At 35.9% G+C, this 20,211-nt stretch overlaps 1 protein-coding gene across 4 annotated transcripts in view; it reads left to right on the plus strand.

Annotated features, from left to right (window-relative positions):
- The window catches only part of marchf8 (membrane-associated ring finger (C3HC4) 8), a 125,421-nt gene that overhangs the window by 13,030 nt on the left and 92,180 nt on the right, over window positions 1-20,211 (plus strand). For all 4 annotated transcript variants that reach the window (XM_067385869.1, XM_067385865.1, XM_067385868.1 and 1 more), the window contains exon 2: window positions 17,934-18,115. In XM_067385869.1, coding sequence (XP_067241970.1) covers window positions 18,020-18,115 — 96 coding nt within the window. In that variant the 5' untranslated portion in view covers window positions 17,934-18,019. The remainder of the gene's footprint in view (window positions 1-17,933; window positions 18,116-20,211) is intronic.

Raw genomic sequence — 20,211 nt, forward strand, 5'->3', positions numbered from 1 at the left:
TCTTTCCTTGTATCCTTAGGTATTTTACAAGCAAATCCGCCCAGCTTCTCCTCAGTGTTTCCATTTTGTGGTTGATATTTTGAGAAGATGCTGTTTTCTGTGCTGCGAAAACAGCAATTTGAATGCACTTCCAAAGGATGAGGGCTCAAATTGATATGGTTTATATCATTGTATATACAAGTACTTAGGAAGTTTCTGAGCTGAAATTCAGATATGGTGCTTTGTTTCTGACAGGTGCTGTGAACAGTAGACCAATAACTACTTGACCGTCTGACCAATCAGAGCAGAGCAGGCTCTCAGAAAGGAGGGGTTTAGAGAGACTGAATCCTTGAGCGAGACCTTTAAAAAATGAAGAACCTTTAAAATTGCATAATACAGGCACTCTAAGGCCATGTGTCCACCAAAGCTTTTTTTTTTTTTTAAAGAGGCTAGCGTATTTTTCCATTTTTTTTCAATGGGAGCACCACTTATTTAAAACGGCTGGAGTGTAATTAGGCACTGAGCGTCTATTTCACGCTGAGTGCTCTGCATTTTTTACAGATTGTCCCGAGTTGAAGAATGTTCAACTTTGGGTAAAATGCAGCAGTCATCACTGTCACTTTGTACCCAGCCGTCCAATCACAGTGGAGGAGGGATGAGACAAATACAACACCCACCAACCGCCACATTCTGCTTGTACAATGTCAACAGATGACAACAACAAGCATAATATAATTTAAAACAAGAGCTAGAGCAAATACTTTATATTGTATCAACATTTTTATTTAGAAACGGTACAGAAACAAAATATCTGTAAAATTAGATACTAGTAACACTTCCGCGGATTGTCAGTAAACGGCCAGTGTTATGACTGGTTAACGTCATTGCATATATCTATGCCCCCTCACTACTGAGTATGTTTTTTGAAAAATGATCCATATAAAACCATCACTTACAGACAAAGCATTATGTTATTGTTTAATTACAGTTTGTGTCAGTCCAATAGAGTTGGCTGGTTCATGTTTCTTTGCAAACTTTCCATTACACTTTGCAGTCAGTCTGATTTGCAGTCAGATGCTCTGAACAAACATAATCTTCAGAGACGATTCGGGATGCAAACAAACATGAATGTTCAAAGTGAACATTCCTTTTCTTTTGCATTTTTCCTATTGTCAGCTAACTCAAGTGGAGTATGTCAGAAATTGAATGGGCGTCTATATATACAGTGTAGAATGTGTAACTTATTATAATGGGTTCTATTTGATTTTGATGCAACAGTCGGCAGTGGGCAGGGCCAATGGTGCGATGATGTAAAACAATTTGTCAATGTCTTGCTCTAGAGACAGTCATATGCAAATGTTTTGCCTGTGTGATGTCACAGATCCCACAATATCCAAACAAGCTGTTTTTGTTGCATTTAAATGATAAAGTTATTAATAACATTCCCTTGAAGACCTCTGTCAAATACCTAGGAATTCTTGTAACAAAGCATTATTAAACTGTTGGTTACAATGTGATCTCTCTGTTTATGGTCTTGTTCTATTATCTAAAGCATAAGGCTTATCTCGATTTGTCTATCCCTCCCTATCTTTGTATGTTAAAGATTCTTATTGAAGATATCAGTAATTTGTTTTATTCTTTTCTTTGGTAAAACAAATCCCAAAGACTTAAGAAAAGTGTTCTTACTAATAAGAAAGCTGAAGGGGGCTTGGAAATACTTTATTTTGAAGATGTTAGAACTTTTAAAGCATGTTGGATTAAAAAATGTTTGATTAATCGTAACTACCTTTGGAACCACTTCCCACACAGTCTCTTTAACCAAATAGGTTGCTTAGAATTTCTGTTAACTTGTGACTTTAATATTTTTAAACTCACTCTTAAATTGTCCAAATTCCACCAACAAGTGCTTTTAGCCTGGAAAATTTGCTACTCACACAATTTCTCTCCTCATACTTCCTTCATTTGGAATAATGCCAATATAATGACTGCCAATAAATCTTTATTTTGAAGGAATTGGTTTAATTATTAATCATTTTATGAATATGTTTGATAATTATGGGAATCTTTTAACTTACAAACAATTCATGCGAATTCAGTTTCCCTGTGCATTTTAAGGAATTTAATTCAGTCATTAAAGCTATTCCTCCTACTCTTGTTAAAAGTCTTATTCACTATAACTCTACAATAATGACAAAACCAAAATTAATTTTAAACAGTCTTGAACTGATTGTACTATTTGTACTATTTTCCAAAAACAAAATAAAATAACACCTAGAGGAAATTTCTTTTGGAACTCTGTTATTACTCATTAATTGGAAGACTGCTTGGTTAATCCCCTTTGAATATTGTATCAATAACAAAACTAATGAAATACATTTTAAAATACTCTTAAATCAATATTTTCAAGATACTCTGATATTGATTATTTATGCTCCTTTTGTAAAAATGAGAAAGAAGTGTTAGCACATTTGTTTTCTGATTGTATTTTTGGAAGGAAATGGCAGAATTTATTTTTAATCTAGTAAAGGATAAATATTGTTTTTGTTTTTTAAATTATATTATAGTGTGCTATGAAAACAATGTTAACAAAGGTGACATTGTTAATTTATTCATATTGCTGGCAAAATTTTATATACATAAACAAAAATGCTTAAATTCATCCCCAATATTTAAGGTATTTTTAGTGGAATTTAATTGTTTTATATCTTCTCTGAAATTGTTAAAAAACAAAAAGTCATTAACGTGTTTAAAATATTATGATATTATTTTCAGATCCCCTAATTAATGTTAGTCTTATGCTGCTCTGTGTGTAAATTGTTCTATTCTCATTCAAAAAGCAGTTTTTGTTGCTTGCTAATGAGCTAGGATATAGAGAAACCTTCAAGATTTTTGTCATCAGATCAAGGAAATTTTGATTTCTCATGTCACGACCACTTCAAAGGTCCACAATCCAGCTAAACTTTCCTTATTATACTGTTCCCCATATTATCCTTAGTAGGTTCCTATCATCATGAATGCACTTTGAAAAAATGACAGCTTTGACTCTTTAGATAACTCCTTTGTGTGTTCCACAGGAAGTAAATGCAAGTGCAGATAACCCCCTTAGTATTTTAACATCCTCTTTAGTTTAAGGTAGTAATTAACCATGTTAATTTGCTATTGTTCTTCAAATTCCTCTTGTGGCAGTAACCTTACGTTTTATTAAGGTCTTGAAGCAGCAAATTCAAGGAAAGATCTTTCGTTCCAGTATATGATGAAAAATCAATGATCCTTATTTTTTGCACTTTGGTCTCAGTGCTCAGTGCTAAGTGCCCTCCCTGCTGTCCCTGCTGCTGTTTGAGACTGAGTGAGTGTGGACCTGTGAATTGATTCAGCAGTGCCATAACTGTATTTGTATTCGGCAACTTTAATCACCATCATTGGAAACATTTAAAAATGTTTTTAACAGACCGGAGAGTACTACTTTTTTGAATGAAATGCCGTGGGTACAGATTTTGTGTGGGCCTAGTACAAGCATAATACTTAACAGATCAGTAATTTTTGAACATTCAAATATAAATGAAAGTATATACTCTAAAAAATGCTGGGTTGTTTCAACCCATGTTTGGGTCAAATGTGGATAAACCTAACATAACCGTTGGTTTAATTTTTTAAAATTACATTTTAAAGGGTTAGTTCACCCCAAAATGAAGATATTTTAAAATAAAATAATATTATATTTTTGATAAAATCTGATGGCTCAGTGAGGCCTGCATTGACAGCAAGTTAATTTACACTTTCAATGTCCAGAAAGGTACTAAAGACATATTTAAGTTCATGTGACTACAGTGGTTCAACCTTAATGTTATGAGGCTTCAAGAATATTTTTTGAGCACCAAAAAAAAAACAAACAAAAAAAAACTTTATTCAATAATATCTAGTGATGGGTGATCTCAAAACACTGCTTCATGAAGCTTTACGAATCTTTTGTTTCAAATCAGTGGTTTGGAGCATGTATCAAACTGCCAAAGTGACGTGATTTCAGTAAACGAGGCTTTGTTACATCCTAAGTGTTTCGAAAATTGCATGACTTTGGCAGTTTGATTCACGCTCCCAACCACTGATTTGAAACAAAAGATTTATAAAGCTTCGAAGCTTTTGGCTCACAAAGTTTTAACTGTTTTAAATATACCTTTAGCACCTTTCTGTGCGTTTGAAAGTGTAAATTAACTATTTACTATTTAAATTAAAATCTTATGGATGTGGAATGACATGAGGGTGAGTAATTAATGACAGAATTTTCATTTTTGGGTGAACTAACCCTTTAAACCCAAAAGTTGGGTTTGTCCATATTTGACCCAAACATAGGTTAAAACAACCCAGATTTTTTAGAGTGTATAAATCAAAGAAATATAATATGTAAGATGTAAACTGCCATTTAAATGTTCGGTGTCAGTAATTATTATTTTTTTTTACTCAGCAAGGATGTGTTTTAATTTATCAAAAACAACAGTAGACATTTATGTTAGAAACTAATTATATTTAAAATAAATGCAGTTCTTTTGATCTATTGAATCCTGATTAAATGTATCACAGTTTCCAATAAAAAATAAATAAATAAATAAAAATAATAATTAAGCATCACAACTGTCAACATTGATAATAATAAGAAATGTTTCTTGAGCACCAATCAGCATATTAGAATGATTTCTGAAGGATCATGTGACACTGAAGACTGGAGTAATGATGCTGGAAATTCTGCTTTGCATCACAGAAATAAAGAGGTGTATTTAATGAAAGTTTAGTGAAAGTTAATAGTGAAACTATATATCCTCTATGAGGTGCAAATCAAACACTTCATATTTTTTCATTGGAGATGCCTGTATGAATGCTGCTATGGCACAGACATGGCTGATAAACAGTTTTAAGTTGCTTGACTGGATACTGCCGGAAGGTTTCCAGGAAACCTTTTCATGACCCAATTAAAATTCACGCATTATGCTTTAATTTCGCAACCGGGCATTCAGAAACAAGAACACGTCCTAAATAAGTGCCTCCTTTTGCACACTAACCATCCATTAACATTTTGATAGATGAAAAATCAGTTCCTGAAATTTAGCTGCTATTTGAATTTTTTTTTTTTCACTTACAATCAGCGAAATCACATAACCATCTGTGCACCGCGTTTTACAAAATTGAACTTTTCCCGCTATCTCTGCGCCTTTTAGGGACTCTTTTTGATGTTTTGATGTGGTCTGCAGTTTCACCTTCCTCCACTAAATTTTCAAAACGTTTCATCTCCTCTTGCAAAACATGAAGTCATCTGCCATCCAGTTTCCTCCTGTGCTCTGCTCTGAATCTGTGTGGATTGAGAGACACTTTGACAGAAACTACAACTAATGCAGAAAATCTTGGAAGGTTTGCTGTCTCCATTAAATTTGCAGGATTTGTCTTCAAAGTGTGAGAGAGGTTTACTTTCTTAGAAGGCTCTTCCTCTTTGAGCCTGCAGAGACTGTGTGTTTGAATGTGTGTTCAAAAATGCATGTGCACCCTAAGGTCGTGTGTTCCTCAATCTCAAGAGGACAGACTTTCACTATCGGCATGAAACCCAGTTCACTTTTCAGCTTGTTCTGATCAAGTACCACCTGCTTAGCAGGACTGGGTATTCACACAAATTTATCGATTCGATTCTATTTCGATTCACAAACTTGCAATTAAAATCGATTTGATTCCGATTCGATTCAATATCGATTATTTTGGTTATATATCAGGTAGAGTACATGGCAAATTTTCTCAAGGAAAAAAAATCTCTCAACTAATGCTGTAAACTATACATACGAGTTAAAATTAAAAACATTAAGAAAAAAAAATGGAACTGGCGTTGTATCAGTTAAGCTTTTTCCATAAGTTGAATAGGGAAGGCGGAGCCGCGGAGGACGTAGCGTAAGCTTTTTGAACTGTGAGAGTTTTACACTTTCTTCGTAAGTAGAATACAGAAGACGGTCTGCTGGAAGCTAGATATTTTACTTCATAACTTGTTTAAATATGGATTTTTTTCTTTTTTACACAAACGCAAACGCATTATTAACCCACCGGAGCCATGTGGAATATGTTTATGATGGATGGATGTGGATGGAGGCACTTTCTTTAGCTCATACTTGTAGATCCCGCTCACTGCCATTATAAAGCTCGAATGCGTCAGGATATTTATTAAAATATCTCTGACTGTGTTCATCAGAGAGAAGAAAGTCATATACACTTAGGATGGCTTGAGTAAAGTTTGGGGTAATTTTCATTTGAAAGTGAAGTAATCTTTTAAATATTGAAGAAAATTTAAAATTATAATGAATATGGTGCATATATTTAGCAAAATGCTCCTCTCTAAAAGTTCATTTTTCCAGCTGACCAACAAGTTTATGGTCACTGAATATGGTTTTTCTGAGGTAAATGTGACATTAAGTAACATTGTTTTTTTTGTTTTTTTTGGCATTTTTTTGCCTTTATTGTCAAAGGACAGTGTTTAGACAGGAAGCGAAGTGGGAGAGAGAGAGGGGGATGGGATCGGGAAAGGACCACGAGCCGAGACTCGAACTCGGGTCGCCCGAAGAGCATTGGCACTACATGTCGACGTGCTGCCCATGAGGCCTTCGGCGCTGACGTTTACGAGCTATTTTATTGATGTCTTTCAGCTGTTGAAGCGATTATATGAGACATGATACGGATTCCGTTAAGTTGTACTCTGTCTTTTAACATACCTTAGATTTAAATGTTAATTCCTGTTTATTTCACTCTGTAACTGGTATTAAAGTGTCACAACACATTAAACAGCGCCAAAATGTTTTTTTTTTTTTTTTATTTCGTAATAAATTGTTTTTTGAATTTCGTAACAAACAAAGAATTTGACATCTGAGACTTTGTTTTATATCAAAAGTAACAAAGCACAAAGCTTATTAAACTTATTGCGATTTATTGGATGGTTGGTGCGCTACAATGTTCCATTCATTCATCAACTGAAAACAGGGTAGACTAATCGATTCTTGGGATTTAAGAATCGATATCGGTTCATAAAAATGAGAATCGATTAAAATCGAGAAATCGATATTTCTTACCCAGCTCTACTACTTAGACAGAAAAGGTCTGTCTGATTGACGTGTGTTTTTTAAGGCCGGGTTGTCTGAAATAGCTTTACTTTACAGTTGAATTCAGGATTGAGGAAACTGTTTAATAATGTAAGGCATTTCTGTCATGCATCTGACTTCAGAATGTATGTTTATCTATAATAAACTGACAATCATATCAAAGCTAACATACAAATGTGATAGTAATGACTTTATCTTATTCAGACGACATTAGTGACAGCAGATCCGACAGCATCGAGGAAGGAGGTGGTCAATGGCGTAACACTTCGCTCCATAAATTACAGCTTCCCGAAAGGACAACGTGTTTATGCGCAAACATTATGATAATTTATTCTTGAGCTTGAATGTGAAATGAAGGAATGAACGTACTGCTGTGCAGAACAGAGTGTGTGTGTGTGAGGATCAGCAGGCTTTCATCAGTACACATCAAGTCCAGTTTATCCCGCTCTAATCTCTTAACAGTCTGTGAGGATGTTCCAGCACTGGCGGAGTTTGTGTCCCGCTCTGATCTTGAGGTCATGTAATATAGCACACTGATGGGGCTTAAGCCAGTAAGCCACTTATTAAGCTTTGAATAATTATCTGATATCATCACTCCAGGTCACATATGACACTACCTGACGTTATCCATTTGGATGCTAGATAATAAGGCGTGTGATTGTGCAACTGTTCAGAAAAAAAAACAGCAGAGATAAATCCTGTTGTCGCCTGCTACTGCTACTGGAAACAGAAAAATGGCGAAAGTGCAAGAGAGTAGAGAGATTTACTTTTATCATTTCCAGTGATGCGGAGTAACTTTCTAAATAAAAGTAGCAATGCTAACTACATTTTTCAGTAGTGTGTAGGTCAGCTGTTTTTAAATCAGAGTAATTTTAGCACCAAGCTACTTTTCCCAGTAGTTAGAGGTGTTCATTTTAGGAAATTGGTTCACCTGCATGGTTCTTTTAAATGCTTTTAAATAATAGTTAGAAATGCTGCTTTTGATCACACACACACGTTGGGTTTCCATGTTTTATGGGGACTTTCCAAAAACATAATGATTTCTATACTGTATATTCTCCTAAACCTAATCCTCTAAACAGAAAACATTCTGCATAATTTAATATGATTTATAAACTGTTTTCTTCAGGGAACAAAAAATGTCCCCACAAGGTCAAACATTTCTGGTATTACTGTCCTTGTGGGGTCATTTGGTCACCATAACATAGGGTACGGGTTCTCAACTCTGGCCCTCAAGATCCACTTTCCTGCAGAGTCTGAATCCAATCCTAATCAAACAGCCCTGAACAAGCTTAGCTAATCAAGATCTTCAGGATTACTAGAAAGTTACAGGCAGATGAGTTTGATCAAGGTTAGAGCTAAACTCTCCAAGAGAGTGGACCTCGTGTATACACATATACAGGGCTTGACATTAACTTTTTTGCTTGCCAGTCACTGTGGCTAGTGGTTTTCCAAAGTTACTAGCCACTCAGTATTTTCACTGGCCACAATTTTGACATTGATACCATGAGGAAAAACTGCCATATAGATATTTTTAATATTATCTCATAATTTGTTAGCAGGTATATTAGGCTGCTGTCACTTTAAGACCTGAGGTATGGATCCATTATACTGTTACACATGCGTTTTCTTTCTCAACTGTTTACGTTCACTTAAAACATAGCTGACATTTTGACATTATTTTGTGTGTATTTGACTGTTTAAGCTCAATAAACAGCGAAAAATAACTGAGAGGTGGCTTTATGTGCGCACACTTTGGGTGTGACAACAAAATCTGCGGGAATGACCAAAATTATGCACAATACGTGCAATTCCACACTGAAATTCAAGCCTTGTAACACCAACAATATTCATCCGATGCAAATAAAATGAGTGAGTCTGTGTGATTATCTGTTGGAGAGATGAGAGCGCGAGAAAGCGCAGCTGGTATCCTGTATCTTTTCTGCAGAAATGAGTATTGGAAGCATTAGATATTTCAGTATTGACGTATCGAAAAATCTATATTTTTTTGAAAACATAATATTGCACTTAGTTTATTATTTCTAAAGCCTTTTTAAAAGACTACAATTGAAAAATGTTCAACCCGCCAAAGTGGCTAATAAGAGTGACTGAAGTGCATAACATTAATTAGATTGTTACAGTGGCACCTGTCAAGAGGTGGGATATATTAGGCAGCAAATGAAAAGTCAATTTCATGTGTTGGAATCAGGAAAAATGGGCAAGTGATTTTGTCAAGAGCCAAATAGTGATAGCTAGAAAACTGGCTCAGAGTATGTCCAAAATGGCAAGTCTTGAGGGGTGTTCCCGGTATGCAGTGGTTAGTATCAAAGACTATAGAATAACACAAGACGTGTCACTCGTATTGTTTTGAATGGGAGAAAGTGTAACGCGCAATATGGCGGAATAAGTCCCGCCTTCTAAATAAGAGCCAATCGCCGACTGGTAAAGTCATCGCGTCACTTCAGCGGCCGTTAGAATCACCGGTTTCTATAGAAACAGTCAGACGCGCGCCTCCGAAGAGACACGCATTTAGGTCTGCGCATGCACATTAGCTTGATCCAGCCTAAAAAATAGTTTTTTTTTTGTCATAATTCGAGCGTTTAGAAACTAAATTTATGAGCCGGTTGTTGTTAGATTTCATTGATGATTTCAAAAATGAAATTTAATCTTAAGGTTGGCGAACAGTTTTGGAGAATTTGAGGTTTCCCCATTCAAAGAGATTGCATGATGCTCAGGATGCCCGAGAGTCGTTTCAAAGATGGCCGCCGAGTGAAGTGACTTGTCTTAAAGGGACTTTGTTAGTATCTACCAAAAGTAGTGCATGGAAGTTCAACCGGTGAACCAGGGTCATGGGTGCCCAAGGCTCATTGATACATGTGGGGAGCGAAGGCTAGGTCGTCTGGTCCGATCACACAGAAGAGCTACTCTAGCTCACATTGCTGAAAAATTGAATACTGCCCATGATAGAAAGGTGTCAGAACATGCAGTGAATCACAGTTGGCTGCGTATGGGGCTGCGTAGCTGCCTAACAGTCAGAGTGTCCATGTTGAACACTGTCCACTGCTGAAAGCGCCTACAATGGGCATGTGAGTGGAGCTGGACCATGGAGCAATGGAAAAAGGTTGCCTGTCTGATGAATCTCATAGTAAATATAGCATGTTAAAAGTTATTTTAGGAGTTATATAAATTACAGTGCTATCTAGTTGCATTATGGTAACATTAGGATAAATAAATCATTTCAAATGCTGTTTAATGACGTCACACCAATTGAGATCCTCATTGTGCTTCTGATTGAAAAAATTCAAATGGGTATCTTGACTGTAGTTTACCTTTAAATTAAGAGTATCTTGTAACTTGACAAGCTTTCCCAACAGACAGATTCTGTAATGGAAATGCAGATCATACATGCAGAAGTTTAGCTGTTTTTAGTCTGGAGGAATGTCCATAGGGAATGCCTAACTGTGTCACCTTTACAGTTGCATGGATGAATAAATCTGGGTTAGAGTCTTGGCACTCAGCGTTATCTCACACACTAGAGACCACAGCAGAAGGATTTTCCAGAGAGAGGAAACACACAGGCTCAGGCCTGTCTCTTGGATGGATCCATTGCTGTATCGATCTCATATCATTTCCAGCGGCAGCTGCTTATTGATGGATCGTCCTTTCTGGAAGCTGGGTAATTTACCAGCCTGATCAGTTCAGTGCACAGAGCAGCTACTCTCTCTTACTGTCATAGAGTTAAGGCCAATTCGCACCAAGAAAGACAATTATGACCATAACCATATTTGTGCTTACACCAAGGGACGATAGTTTTCTGCTTATTGTAAGTGTGTGCTCAGTTATGTTGTCTACCGCTTTAAATGCTCAAGCTTTTTAAAGTTCAGTGGATTCTGATTGGCTGTCAATTTTTTATCGTTCATCAGCTTGAAAAAGTTGTTGAGATTCCAACTAACGATATGGTGTCAGTTGTGGTTTAGAGTTGTCTATTCTCATTTAATTTTGTTTTAGAAATATCATTCATGTTATTATAATTCCCTCTAAAAGTCAAATAAATAAATACGGAAATAAATATAGATCCAAATACAGAATTGTTATCGATACACATCTACTTTATAAGCAGTTTTGATTGGTTTATTTAAAACAAATCGACAGTCACACAAGGTTTGAACTGCAAACAACTACAAGAAATATTCCTTTGACCTTCACTTTCATAATCTCATGTTCAGATCCTGATCCCTCCCAAAATTGTGGTCACATTTAATGTTGTTCAGCTAATTTTTGTGAGTGAAATGCAGGTATTTTTATAGGAATCCACACAATTGGGAATTTTTTCCCCTATTGCAACATATATACAAGTGAATGGCTTCTCGAACGAGAAAAAATGTAGGGCGGGACTTGATGTTTTTCCATCGGGAATTGATTGGAATTGTTGGATTGATTGTCTCGCCCTTGTGCCAGTAAACACGTCATCAGAGAAGAGAAGAAATGTTGCTGCAAGAGAGAGGGGAACTTATTTTAGTTACGAGAGCACATGAATTTAAAAAATGATGTGCACTGATAAATAATTTATAATAAATACTTCAATATTCTATAATTTTTTTTTTTTTTAAGAATTGTCGGTTTTGATTTCATGGTGACTTTAAATCCCTGCTTTGGACCCTGTGATTGCTGGATGCATGGCAGTCATGAAGCATACGGTGCACTTCATCACGCGCTGCCAGCAGGGATCATTGCTGTTCCTCTCGGCCTTTCTTCCTTTTAGAGCTTGAACTTGGTGACTGGAGTGTTTCTGATTTGAGCTGAGGCAAATATTCTGATCTGTTTGTTACTCTGTGTCAGTTTCTATGTGGGCTTTAGCTCTGTAATCAAATCCAATACAGATTTTTTTTTTTTTACTATGTATGGTATAAGACAGGCTGCTATACCATATTTAAGTGTATTATTTATCTTTATCAATAATTTATCACAGTTTTGCTAACTAAAACTCATAAAAACAAATTTGTTATGCTCTTTGAGGCATTGCAGCCAGAAAGAGCCATATTTGTGTCCAGATGCTAACCATGAACTCATTTTTTTTTTTTTTTTTTCACAAAATCTCAGTGGTGTTTGTGCAAAACTGTCTAGGTGTGTCCCAGTTTGCATTCTTATGCACTATTTTATGCCATTTTGTGCACCACTGCCCTTATTTGTTTATTTTTCACTATGACAAAATTCATCCCTGCTCAACAAGCAACATTACTTGAGGTATCACTTATTTTCTGTAGCACAAATGCTTGGGATAATTTACATTCCAAAGATAAATGCTTAAGTTTATGGGTTTGTTCAAACCTGAGCAATAATAATAGGTATACTTGCCCTTTACACAGTACATACAGTATGTGGCATGGCATGTCAGATTGACAGACGGTTTCCCTTTTTTAAATGTTCTACTCTGATCGACTGTGCAGAAGTTTCTGGTGCAGTGCATGCATAAAATAGACATGTTCACTTTGCACCGCTCATTTAGATCCAGAATTTTTCAGAGACCTCATGCATTAGTCATCACTCCGCAGGCTTCAAGACCATGATTATTATTATTATTATGACATCAGATTTCATGAAAACCTCAAAGGCTAATGACTTATGAATTTGACCACTAGTTGCTTTTCTCAACCAATCATTTCTTCAGTGAAACAAAAGCCATGAGATTGATGTTTTTTGCCTTTTCTTCCATTGACACTCAAGATTTGCCTTAAAGGGATAGTTAACCCAAAAATGAAAATTATCCCATGATTTACTCACCCTCAAGCCATTCTAGGTATATAACTTTTTTTCAGATGAACACAATCAGAGTTATACTGATTTTGATGCCCAAAAAAATCACAAAAGATATCCACACGGCTCCAGGGGGTTAATAAATTCTGTCTGAAGCAAAGCGATGAGTTCCAAGAAAAATATCCATGTTTAAATCTTTATAATCTAAAATAACTAGCTTCCGGCAGACAGCCTACGTGAATTGTCTTGCACCAAAAGAATAACCCCTGACCTGACGCATGGCGTATTGACGAACGCGGAAGCGTAGAAAATAGAACAAAACAAAACACTGGTCATGAATTAGAAGTCTAAAATGAGTAATATCAGAGGATTTCAATATAAGAGAAGAAGACCTTGAGATGTTGCCCAGCCATATTTGTTTGAACCACGAGAGGCATCTAAGCTTACGCTACTGCTACATCTACAGCTAGTTATTTTAATTTATAAAGGTTTAAAAAATATGGATATTTTTCTTACAAAAACACCATCGTTTCAATTCAGAAGGCCTTTATTAACCCCCTGGAGTTATGGATTACTTTTATGAAGGATGGATGCACTTTTTTTGGGCTTCAAAAATCAGAAGTGCCTTTCACTGCAATTATAAAGCTTGGAAGAGCCAGGATATTTTTTAATATAACTCCAGTTGTGTTCTTCTGAAAGAAGATAGTCATATACACCTAGGATGGCTTGAAGGTGAGTAAATCATGGGATCATTTTAATTTTTGGGTGAACTGTCCCTTTAAGCTATCACTGATCATGACATAAAATCTCCATAAAAAATGACGCAATGGACCAGGATACTGTAGTTTCATCAGCATCTCACACGCCTCATGTACTTGCCAGTAAACCATATGCTACTGCTTTTGTTTTAGAGAGCTAAAAATTATTCTCAGCCTATTGATCCGATGGAACATGAGTGATTGAAGTCACATGCCCTCTGCTTTAATGCGGTGTGATTAGCACAGGCTGTTGATTGGTCATGTGGAGCAGTTTCTGCTCAGATAACTGTCCTGCTGTGAGCCCTGGATCCATATGAACTGACCAGCTGTTCTGTGAGCAGCTTATGAATTAATGGCACTTTTGATGCCAAACAGGGAGGATTTCATTTGCTCCTCCCCATGTGTTGACCGTTATAACAATATCACAATATTAGATCATAATATGCATTCACTGATAATCACACAACCAAATGTGAAAATGACTTCAATCTGTTATACGTAAAAGTAGGATCCAAAAATCGGAGGCTATTTTCCACTAATAAAAATGCTCCTTATTGTATAATATGTTTCATTCCTTGTTATATAGTATCAGCATAACAATTTCAGTGATTGGTTGAATTAGATTCTAAAGAGTGTCTTGTACTTCAGTGGAAGCAAGAACATCTCATCAAAACAATATTTAAAATAACCGTTTAATATATATATATTAAATATATTAATATATATATATTTTTTCAGCAGTTTTGATCCTTCAGAAATACAGAATGAAACAAGAAATGTTCACTACCAGCATGTACTATTTGTCATGCTGCATGCATTTGTCTTTTAAGCAAACCATTTGCACTTGCAGACAGTGCAAAACAGAACGTTTTCATTGTTCAGTGCCAAACTGGTGGATTTGGTCTGATGCCGGTGGTCAATGTGGCAATATAGATGCAAAGTCTTACCCACACAAAATGGGAGAAATTGAATTGCTGTCATGGTTGCAGCAGATGGTGGTAGAAGTTGAACTGCCTATTTATAAGCAGATTTTGCATTGTCTCAGCATGGCATGAGCTCTTTGTTCTCCTTCAAGGAATGCGTTTCATTATGGAGAATATTGGAATTGATTTGTAATTGGTGATTCAACTTTTAACTGCTGCTTCTCATTTCCTTGCTCGCTGCATGAGACTTGATGTTTTTGTAGTTCAATTAATATGCAGCAGTGTTCCTGAATACTTAACGTGATTTCTCCAAATGGGATGTTTTCCTGATCTACATCCTTGTTGGTTTTAGAATGAAATTCCTATTAACCAAGCAGATTTCAGTGTTTGGATTAGATTCGAACAACATTTTTATCAACCTATTATTTAATTCCATTTGCCACCTGATGATTGTTGCGCACAAAACATGGAAAGCACTTTCTTGATCTGGCAAGCTTGTTGATTTGGTAACATCCAGGAGTTTAAGGCTTTATTTGTTTATTTATTTGTTTATACAGTCCACCTTATTATGTCATAAAAGTTTCTTTTACAACATACTTGGTTAATACAGTGAACACTTTTGAGGATAATTGTTGGATTTGCCAAAGTAGGTGACATTAAAGGTGGCAAATTTATGAAGATATTTTCTGAAAAATTTAAAATGAATGTTGAAATATGTTCACTGAGGCATGAGTATTTAAAGGGGTGGTTACATGGTTTTTTTCTAGGCTTGATTGTGTTTTGGGTGCACAGGGTGTACCTTTATTCTATACCTCTGTTTCCACTGTCATATGAACGGCTCGTTTGACTTCCTGCTTCTATGAAGCCACTACGAAGCCATACGCAATGTGCTCAGATTGGTCAGCAGGTTGGTAACTGGCCCAGTCTGTCGTGATTCGCTGAAGCGTCCGGAAACACCACGCCCCTTACCATTCGTAGTTACGCGCTTAGGTGGAAAGTAAATAATAGGGCCTATATTGCTGTATCAAATAGAGCCGAATCAGACCCAGATGAAGAGGGTCAGGCAGAACCTCTGCAATCGCGGCTTTTAAAGGACGTTTATGAATGGTATTTATTCATATACAGTTTTATCCTGATTAAAGCTTTACTGTTGCCGAATACATGACTGAGTAGTCGCATTTTTGTAAAGGTATCTTTTAATTTATAGCATGAACAACTGTTTGTCTATGAACATAGAAGTTTGTTGGTGTTTGTTGCACTAGAATTTAGCTAACTGGCTAGCAGAAACAAGTTGCTCTTTGTATACGTTCTAGATGCATTAAAAACAGCAACAAAACTATAACATTACGTTCAAAAGACAATAAAACGTACTTACAGTTTGGGAGCGATAAACAACTGCCTCTGCTTTTAAAGTGGGAACTGCTTCATCTTTCAGTAAAAGTCTTTGTGTAAATCCGGCATTGAACTGTAGATTCTGGAATCTGTCTTCAGCGCCGCATCCAGTGTAGAAAATATCACAGAATATAATGGGTTATATATCTTTTGACGCGTCGCGTCGCGCAGCTCGCGTTCGGTGTAAACAACTCTTCCGCTTTCATTATGCTGTGCCACATGGCCTCGCCCACTTTGTGTTCCCGGGGGCAGTGTTTATGTTAATAGCAAGGGTTTATGATGTCACCAACCCGGGAAGAAGCTTGTTGTAGTCCAAACCGCCTGTTTTTGTAGGCTTTAAACTGCCATAACTTGAAAAGACAATATCTCCGTGTGCATTGAACTTTCAGCGCTGTAACTTTGCAGATACTGTTTATGCTCAAGCAGCAACATTATACACTAACTAAAGTTAAAAAAGTGAAATCGCATGCAACCACCCCTTTAAAGCTTTACCTTTAGATAATTCTATTCACACAAGTCAGCGCTGTTTACCCGGCTCTGTTAACATTGCACTATTATTACTGTCCACAGAAAATGGTTAAAAGTGTAAGTTTGGAGATTTTCAACCAGCTTTGTAATGTTAATGTTGGTACTATGAGCATTGTTTACTCTTTCTCTGTGTTATCTGGACGGAAAATTCCTGTTTATTTGTCAGCAACAACTTTTGACAGCTCCAGGGCTTGCGTGAAAACTGCAGATTGTACTTTTGCATTTTTTTTATATCCCTGCCCACAGATAAACAGAGGGTTATTAACAGAACAGTTCATCGATGAAAATTGTATTGTACTTAGTCTACTCTTTAAACAGCATTATGGTAAAAATACTTTGGCAGCAGCCTTCTTAACTGTATGTGACAGCATTTTTCTTCAGGAGGTTGAGCAAGAAAGTCCTCCCTGTTCCTTTTCTTCCTAATTAACTGACGGAACGGCAGTTTAGTTTACCCCCAACCTCCATTTGGCCTAAAACACTGTTCGTAGCCATCCAGTTTGAAATACTGACTACAAATTCAGAGGTTTTTCAGATTTTCCGTTGTGGTTTCTCCATATTTATGATTCTTTGCCGCCTATACTATTGATATACAATATACACTATAGATATAGAAAGACGGTTCACTCCTATTAGTTATGAATGAGAGAAACTGCAATGTGCAATATGGCGGAATGCGTCCCACCTTCTAAGTAAAAGAGCCAATCGCTGATTTATAAAGTCATTGCGTCACTGCAGATGCCATTAGAAGCTCCAGTTCCCATAGAAACCTGAGACTCGTACTTAAGAGCTTTTCTAACCTGAAAAATAAGCTTTTTAAGCACTATTTGAGCATAAGAAACAACATTTATGGGACAGTTCATGTCAGTTTTTATTGCAAATTTCGCAAAAAGCTGTTTTTGAGATTTCAGGATTTCCCCATTCAAATAGATAGGACTTAGTCTTGGATGCCTGAATTAGCTGCTCGGAGGCATTGCAAATGTGGCCGCCGAGTGAACTGACTTTCCTTGAAAGGGACTTTGCTACAATGCTCTGGATCCTTCACTGGAAACTGAAAGTAACTCACTCCTGCTAAATGTTTACTCTTTGAATTCTTGCACCTGGAAACAATATATTTTGACACACCATTATGACTAAAGTTTGCTAAGAGTATTTCCTACTCAAGCAAGGTGGTATTTGACTCTGGTCAAGCCCATCCATAGGAGGAGACTGGGAGGGGCCTTGGACGGCAACATGTCCAGTGCATTATGGGTGTTGAAGTTTGCCTACCTATTTGGCAAAAAACAACTGCCCTTTTTCTCTAGTCAGCAATAATTTTTCAGCCAAGTTGTATTGAAAGCCCATTTTACCAGCAGTGAATTTTCTCTTTAACAGCAATTAATTTACAAGAGATATTTGTGTGCATTTTTCTGTTCATCAAAAGAGGAATTCATAAAATGATGATTAGATTATTTATTTCTTTTCTCTTTTTCTCTCTCTGTCAGATTTGGATTAGTGGTTCTTTCCATCATGCCGGTGCTGGTGGACAGACTTCAGCTTCAGAGAGTGTGAGCTCCACTGAACTGCGGGGATGAACATGCCATTGCACCAAATCTCTGTCATCCCTCGTGATGTCACTTCCTCCCGGGTGTCCAGCAGCGGGAAGGCAAAGGAAAAGGACAAACAGGTTTGTCTTCCACCTGATAGACTTAAAAAAACAGGCGGCACTGTAATCTGTGACCCTTTTTATACTTTGTGGCTGAAAGACAGTATCCTGTTTTCTTAGTTCTGAACATTTTATTTGCCCTCCCAGAACTTGATGTGGAAAAGAATGGAGTTTAGATACAAACCTTGTACACACACACACACATTCCTCTGTCTGAGCTCTAAATGCTTGTTTTTTCTTCAATCGTTCTGGGAACTTAATCTCAATATTGTTTATATTATGCTTTCGTGGAACACCCCAAATTTTGATAACTACTAAAACATTGTAATAAGGGAAGTAGGCGAAGTAGAGGAAGTCGCACATACACCAGTGTGGGTGCTTGAGGGGGGGCTGGTTTCCAGTAAGTGATGCAGATAGGAATGACTGTGTGAAATTAAGAGGTTATGATGAGTGAGGAGAACTATAATAAACAAAGTGTGTTTGATATCACGGTGCCTGTTGGCTTTGTGTTGACTGTTAAAGGTTTTTCCTTATCTTTTGGTATTTTCCCCTTCTGTTAGTCAAGGTTTTCTGCACCAAAACCAGTCATAATTTAGTTTCAGTTAACATTTTATGCTTCTCTTAAACCTAGGAATTATTTGAGATGATATTCCTTTAAGACTTTTTTTGTGCTTACTTAAAGGCACAATATGTAAGATTTTTGCAGTAAAATATCTAAAAACCACTAGGCCAGTGTTATATATTTTGTTAAGTTGAGTACTTACTAGGGGTGCAACGGTTCAGATTACTCACGGTTCGGTTTGTATCATGGTTTTAGGTTCACGGTTTCGGTACATTTCGGTATGTACTATGTTCAGGTAAAAAATTATTACTGTCAAATAAAAATAAAGAAAATAAGAACAAATAATCAAACAGCACAAATAAATACAGCTAAGCAAAGATACAAATAAATAAAGCTTTTTAGGTTTTTCATGTATCCAGTTTTCAGGTACAGAAATTGAATAAAGTAGCTAATAAAATATAAAACAACATTGCATTTAATCTTCAGTGTATAAATTAAATAAAGATCAATCATTATTAATTATTAAGTTACTATTCAGTCATGAGCAATGAGTGATTTCTACGGAAGAGGATTAGGGCCAAGCAATAATAAAAAAATAAAACCATCTTGAGATTAAAGTTGTTAAATTACGAGAAAAAGCTAGTTCAATTTCAAGAAAAAAGTCTAGATAAAATGTTGAGAATAAACTTGTTAAATTACGAGAAAAAACTCCTTAAATTTCGAGAAAAAAGTCGAGATAAAATGTTGAGAATAAAGTCATTAAATTATGAGAAAAAAGTCGTTAAATTGTGAGAGCAAATTTGTTAAATTATGAATTTGTTAATAATTAATAATTTAATGAGTTTACTCTCATCATTTTATCTCGACTTTTTTCTCGAAATTTAATTACATTTTTCTCATAATTTAATAAATTTGTTCTCGTAATTTAATGACTTTTTTCTTGAAATTTAACAAGTTTTTTTCTTGTAATTTAACGGGTTTATTCTCAACATTTTATTTCAACTTTTTTCTCGAAATTTAACGAGTTTTTTCTCGAAATTTAATGAGTTTATTCTCAACATTTTATCTCGACTTTTTTTTCTCGAAATTTAATGACATTTTTCTCATACTTTAAAGAATTTTTTCTTGTAATTTAACGACTTTTTTCTTGAAATTTAACAAGTTTTTTTCTTGTAATTTAACGGGTTTATTCTCAACATTTTATTTCAACTTTTTTCTCGAAATGTAACGAGTTTTTTCTCGAAATTTAACAACTTTAATCTCAAGATTTTTTTATTTTTTTATTATTGCTTGGCCCTAATCCTCTTCCGTAGATTTCCTTGTCTTTTGTTGTTTGATTAACATTAAAAACACATTCAGACAGCAGGAGTGCAAGGGCTGCTGTCTCTTTAAGACATAATATACGGATCAGTACACTGATACTGAACACATGCATTCTTTCTCGAGTGTATAAGTTTACTTAAGTCATAAACGACTATGCTTGCTAGGATACTCACCAAAATGGGCATGTTGATAATTTTGTGTGAATTTGTCAGTTCAAGCACAAGACTTGAAA

The sequence above is a fragment of the Chanodichthys erythropterus genome, chromosome 5, assembly GCF_024489055.1.
Source record: "Chanodichthys erythropterus isolate Z2021 chromosome 5, ASM2448905v1, whole genome shotgun sequence".
Lineage (NCBI taxonomy): Eukaryota > Metazoa > Chordata > Actinopteri > Cypriniformes > Xenocyprididae > Chanodichthys > Chanodichthys erythropterus.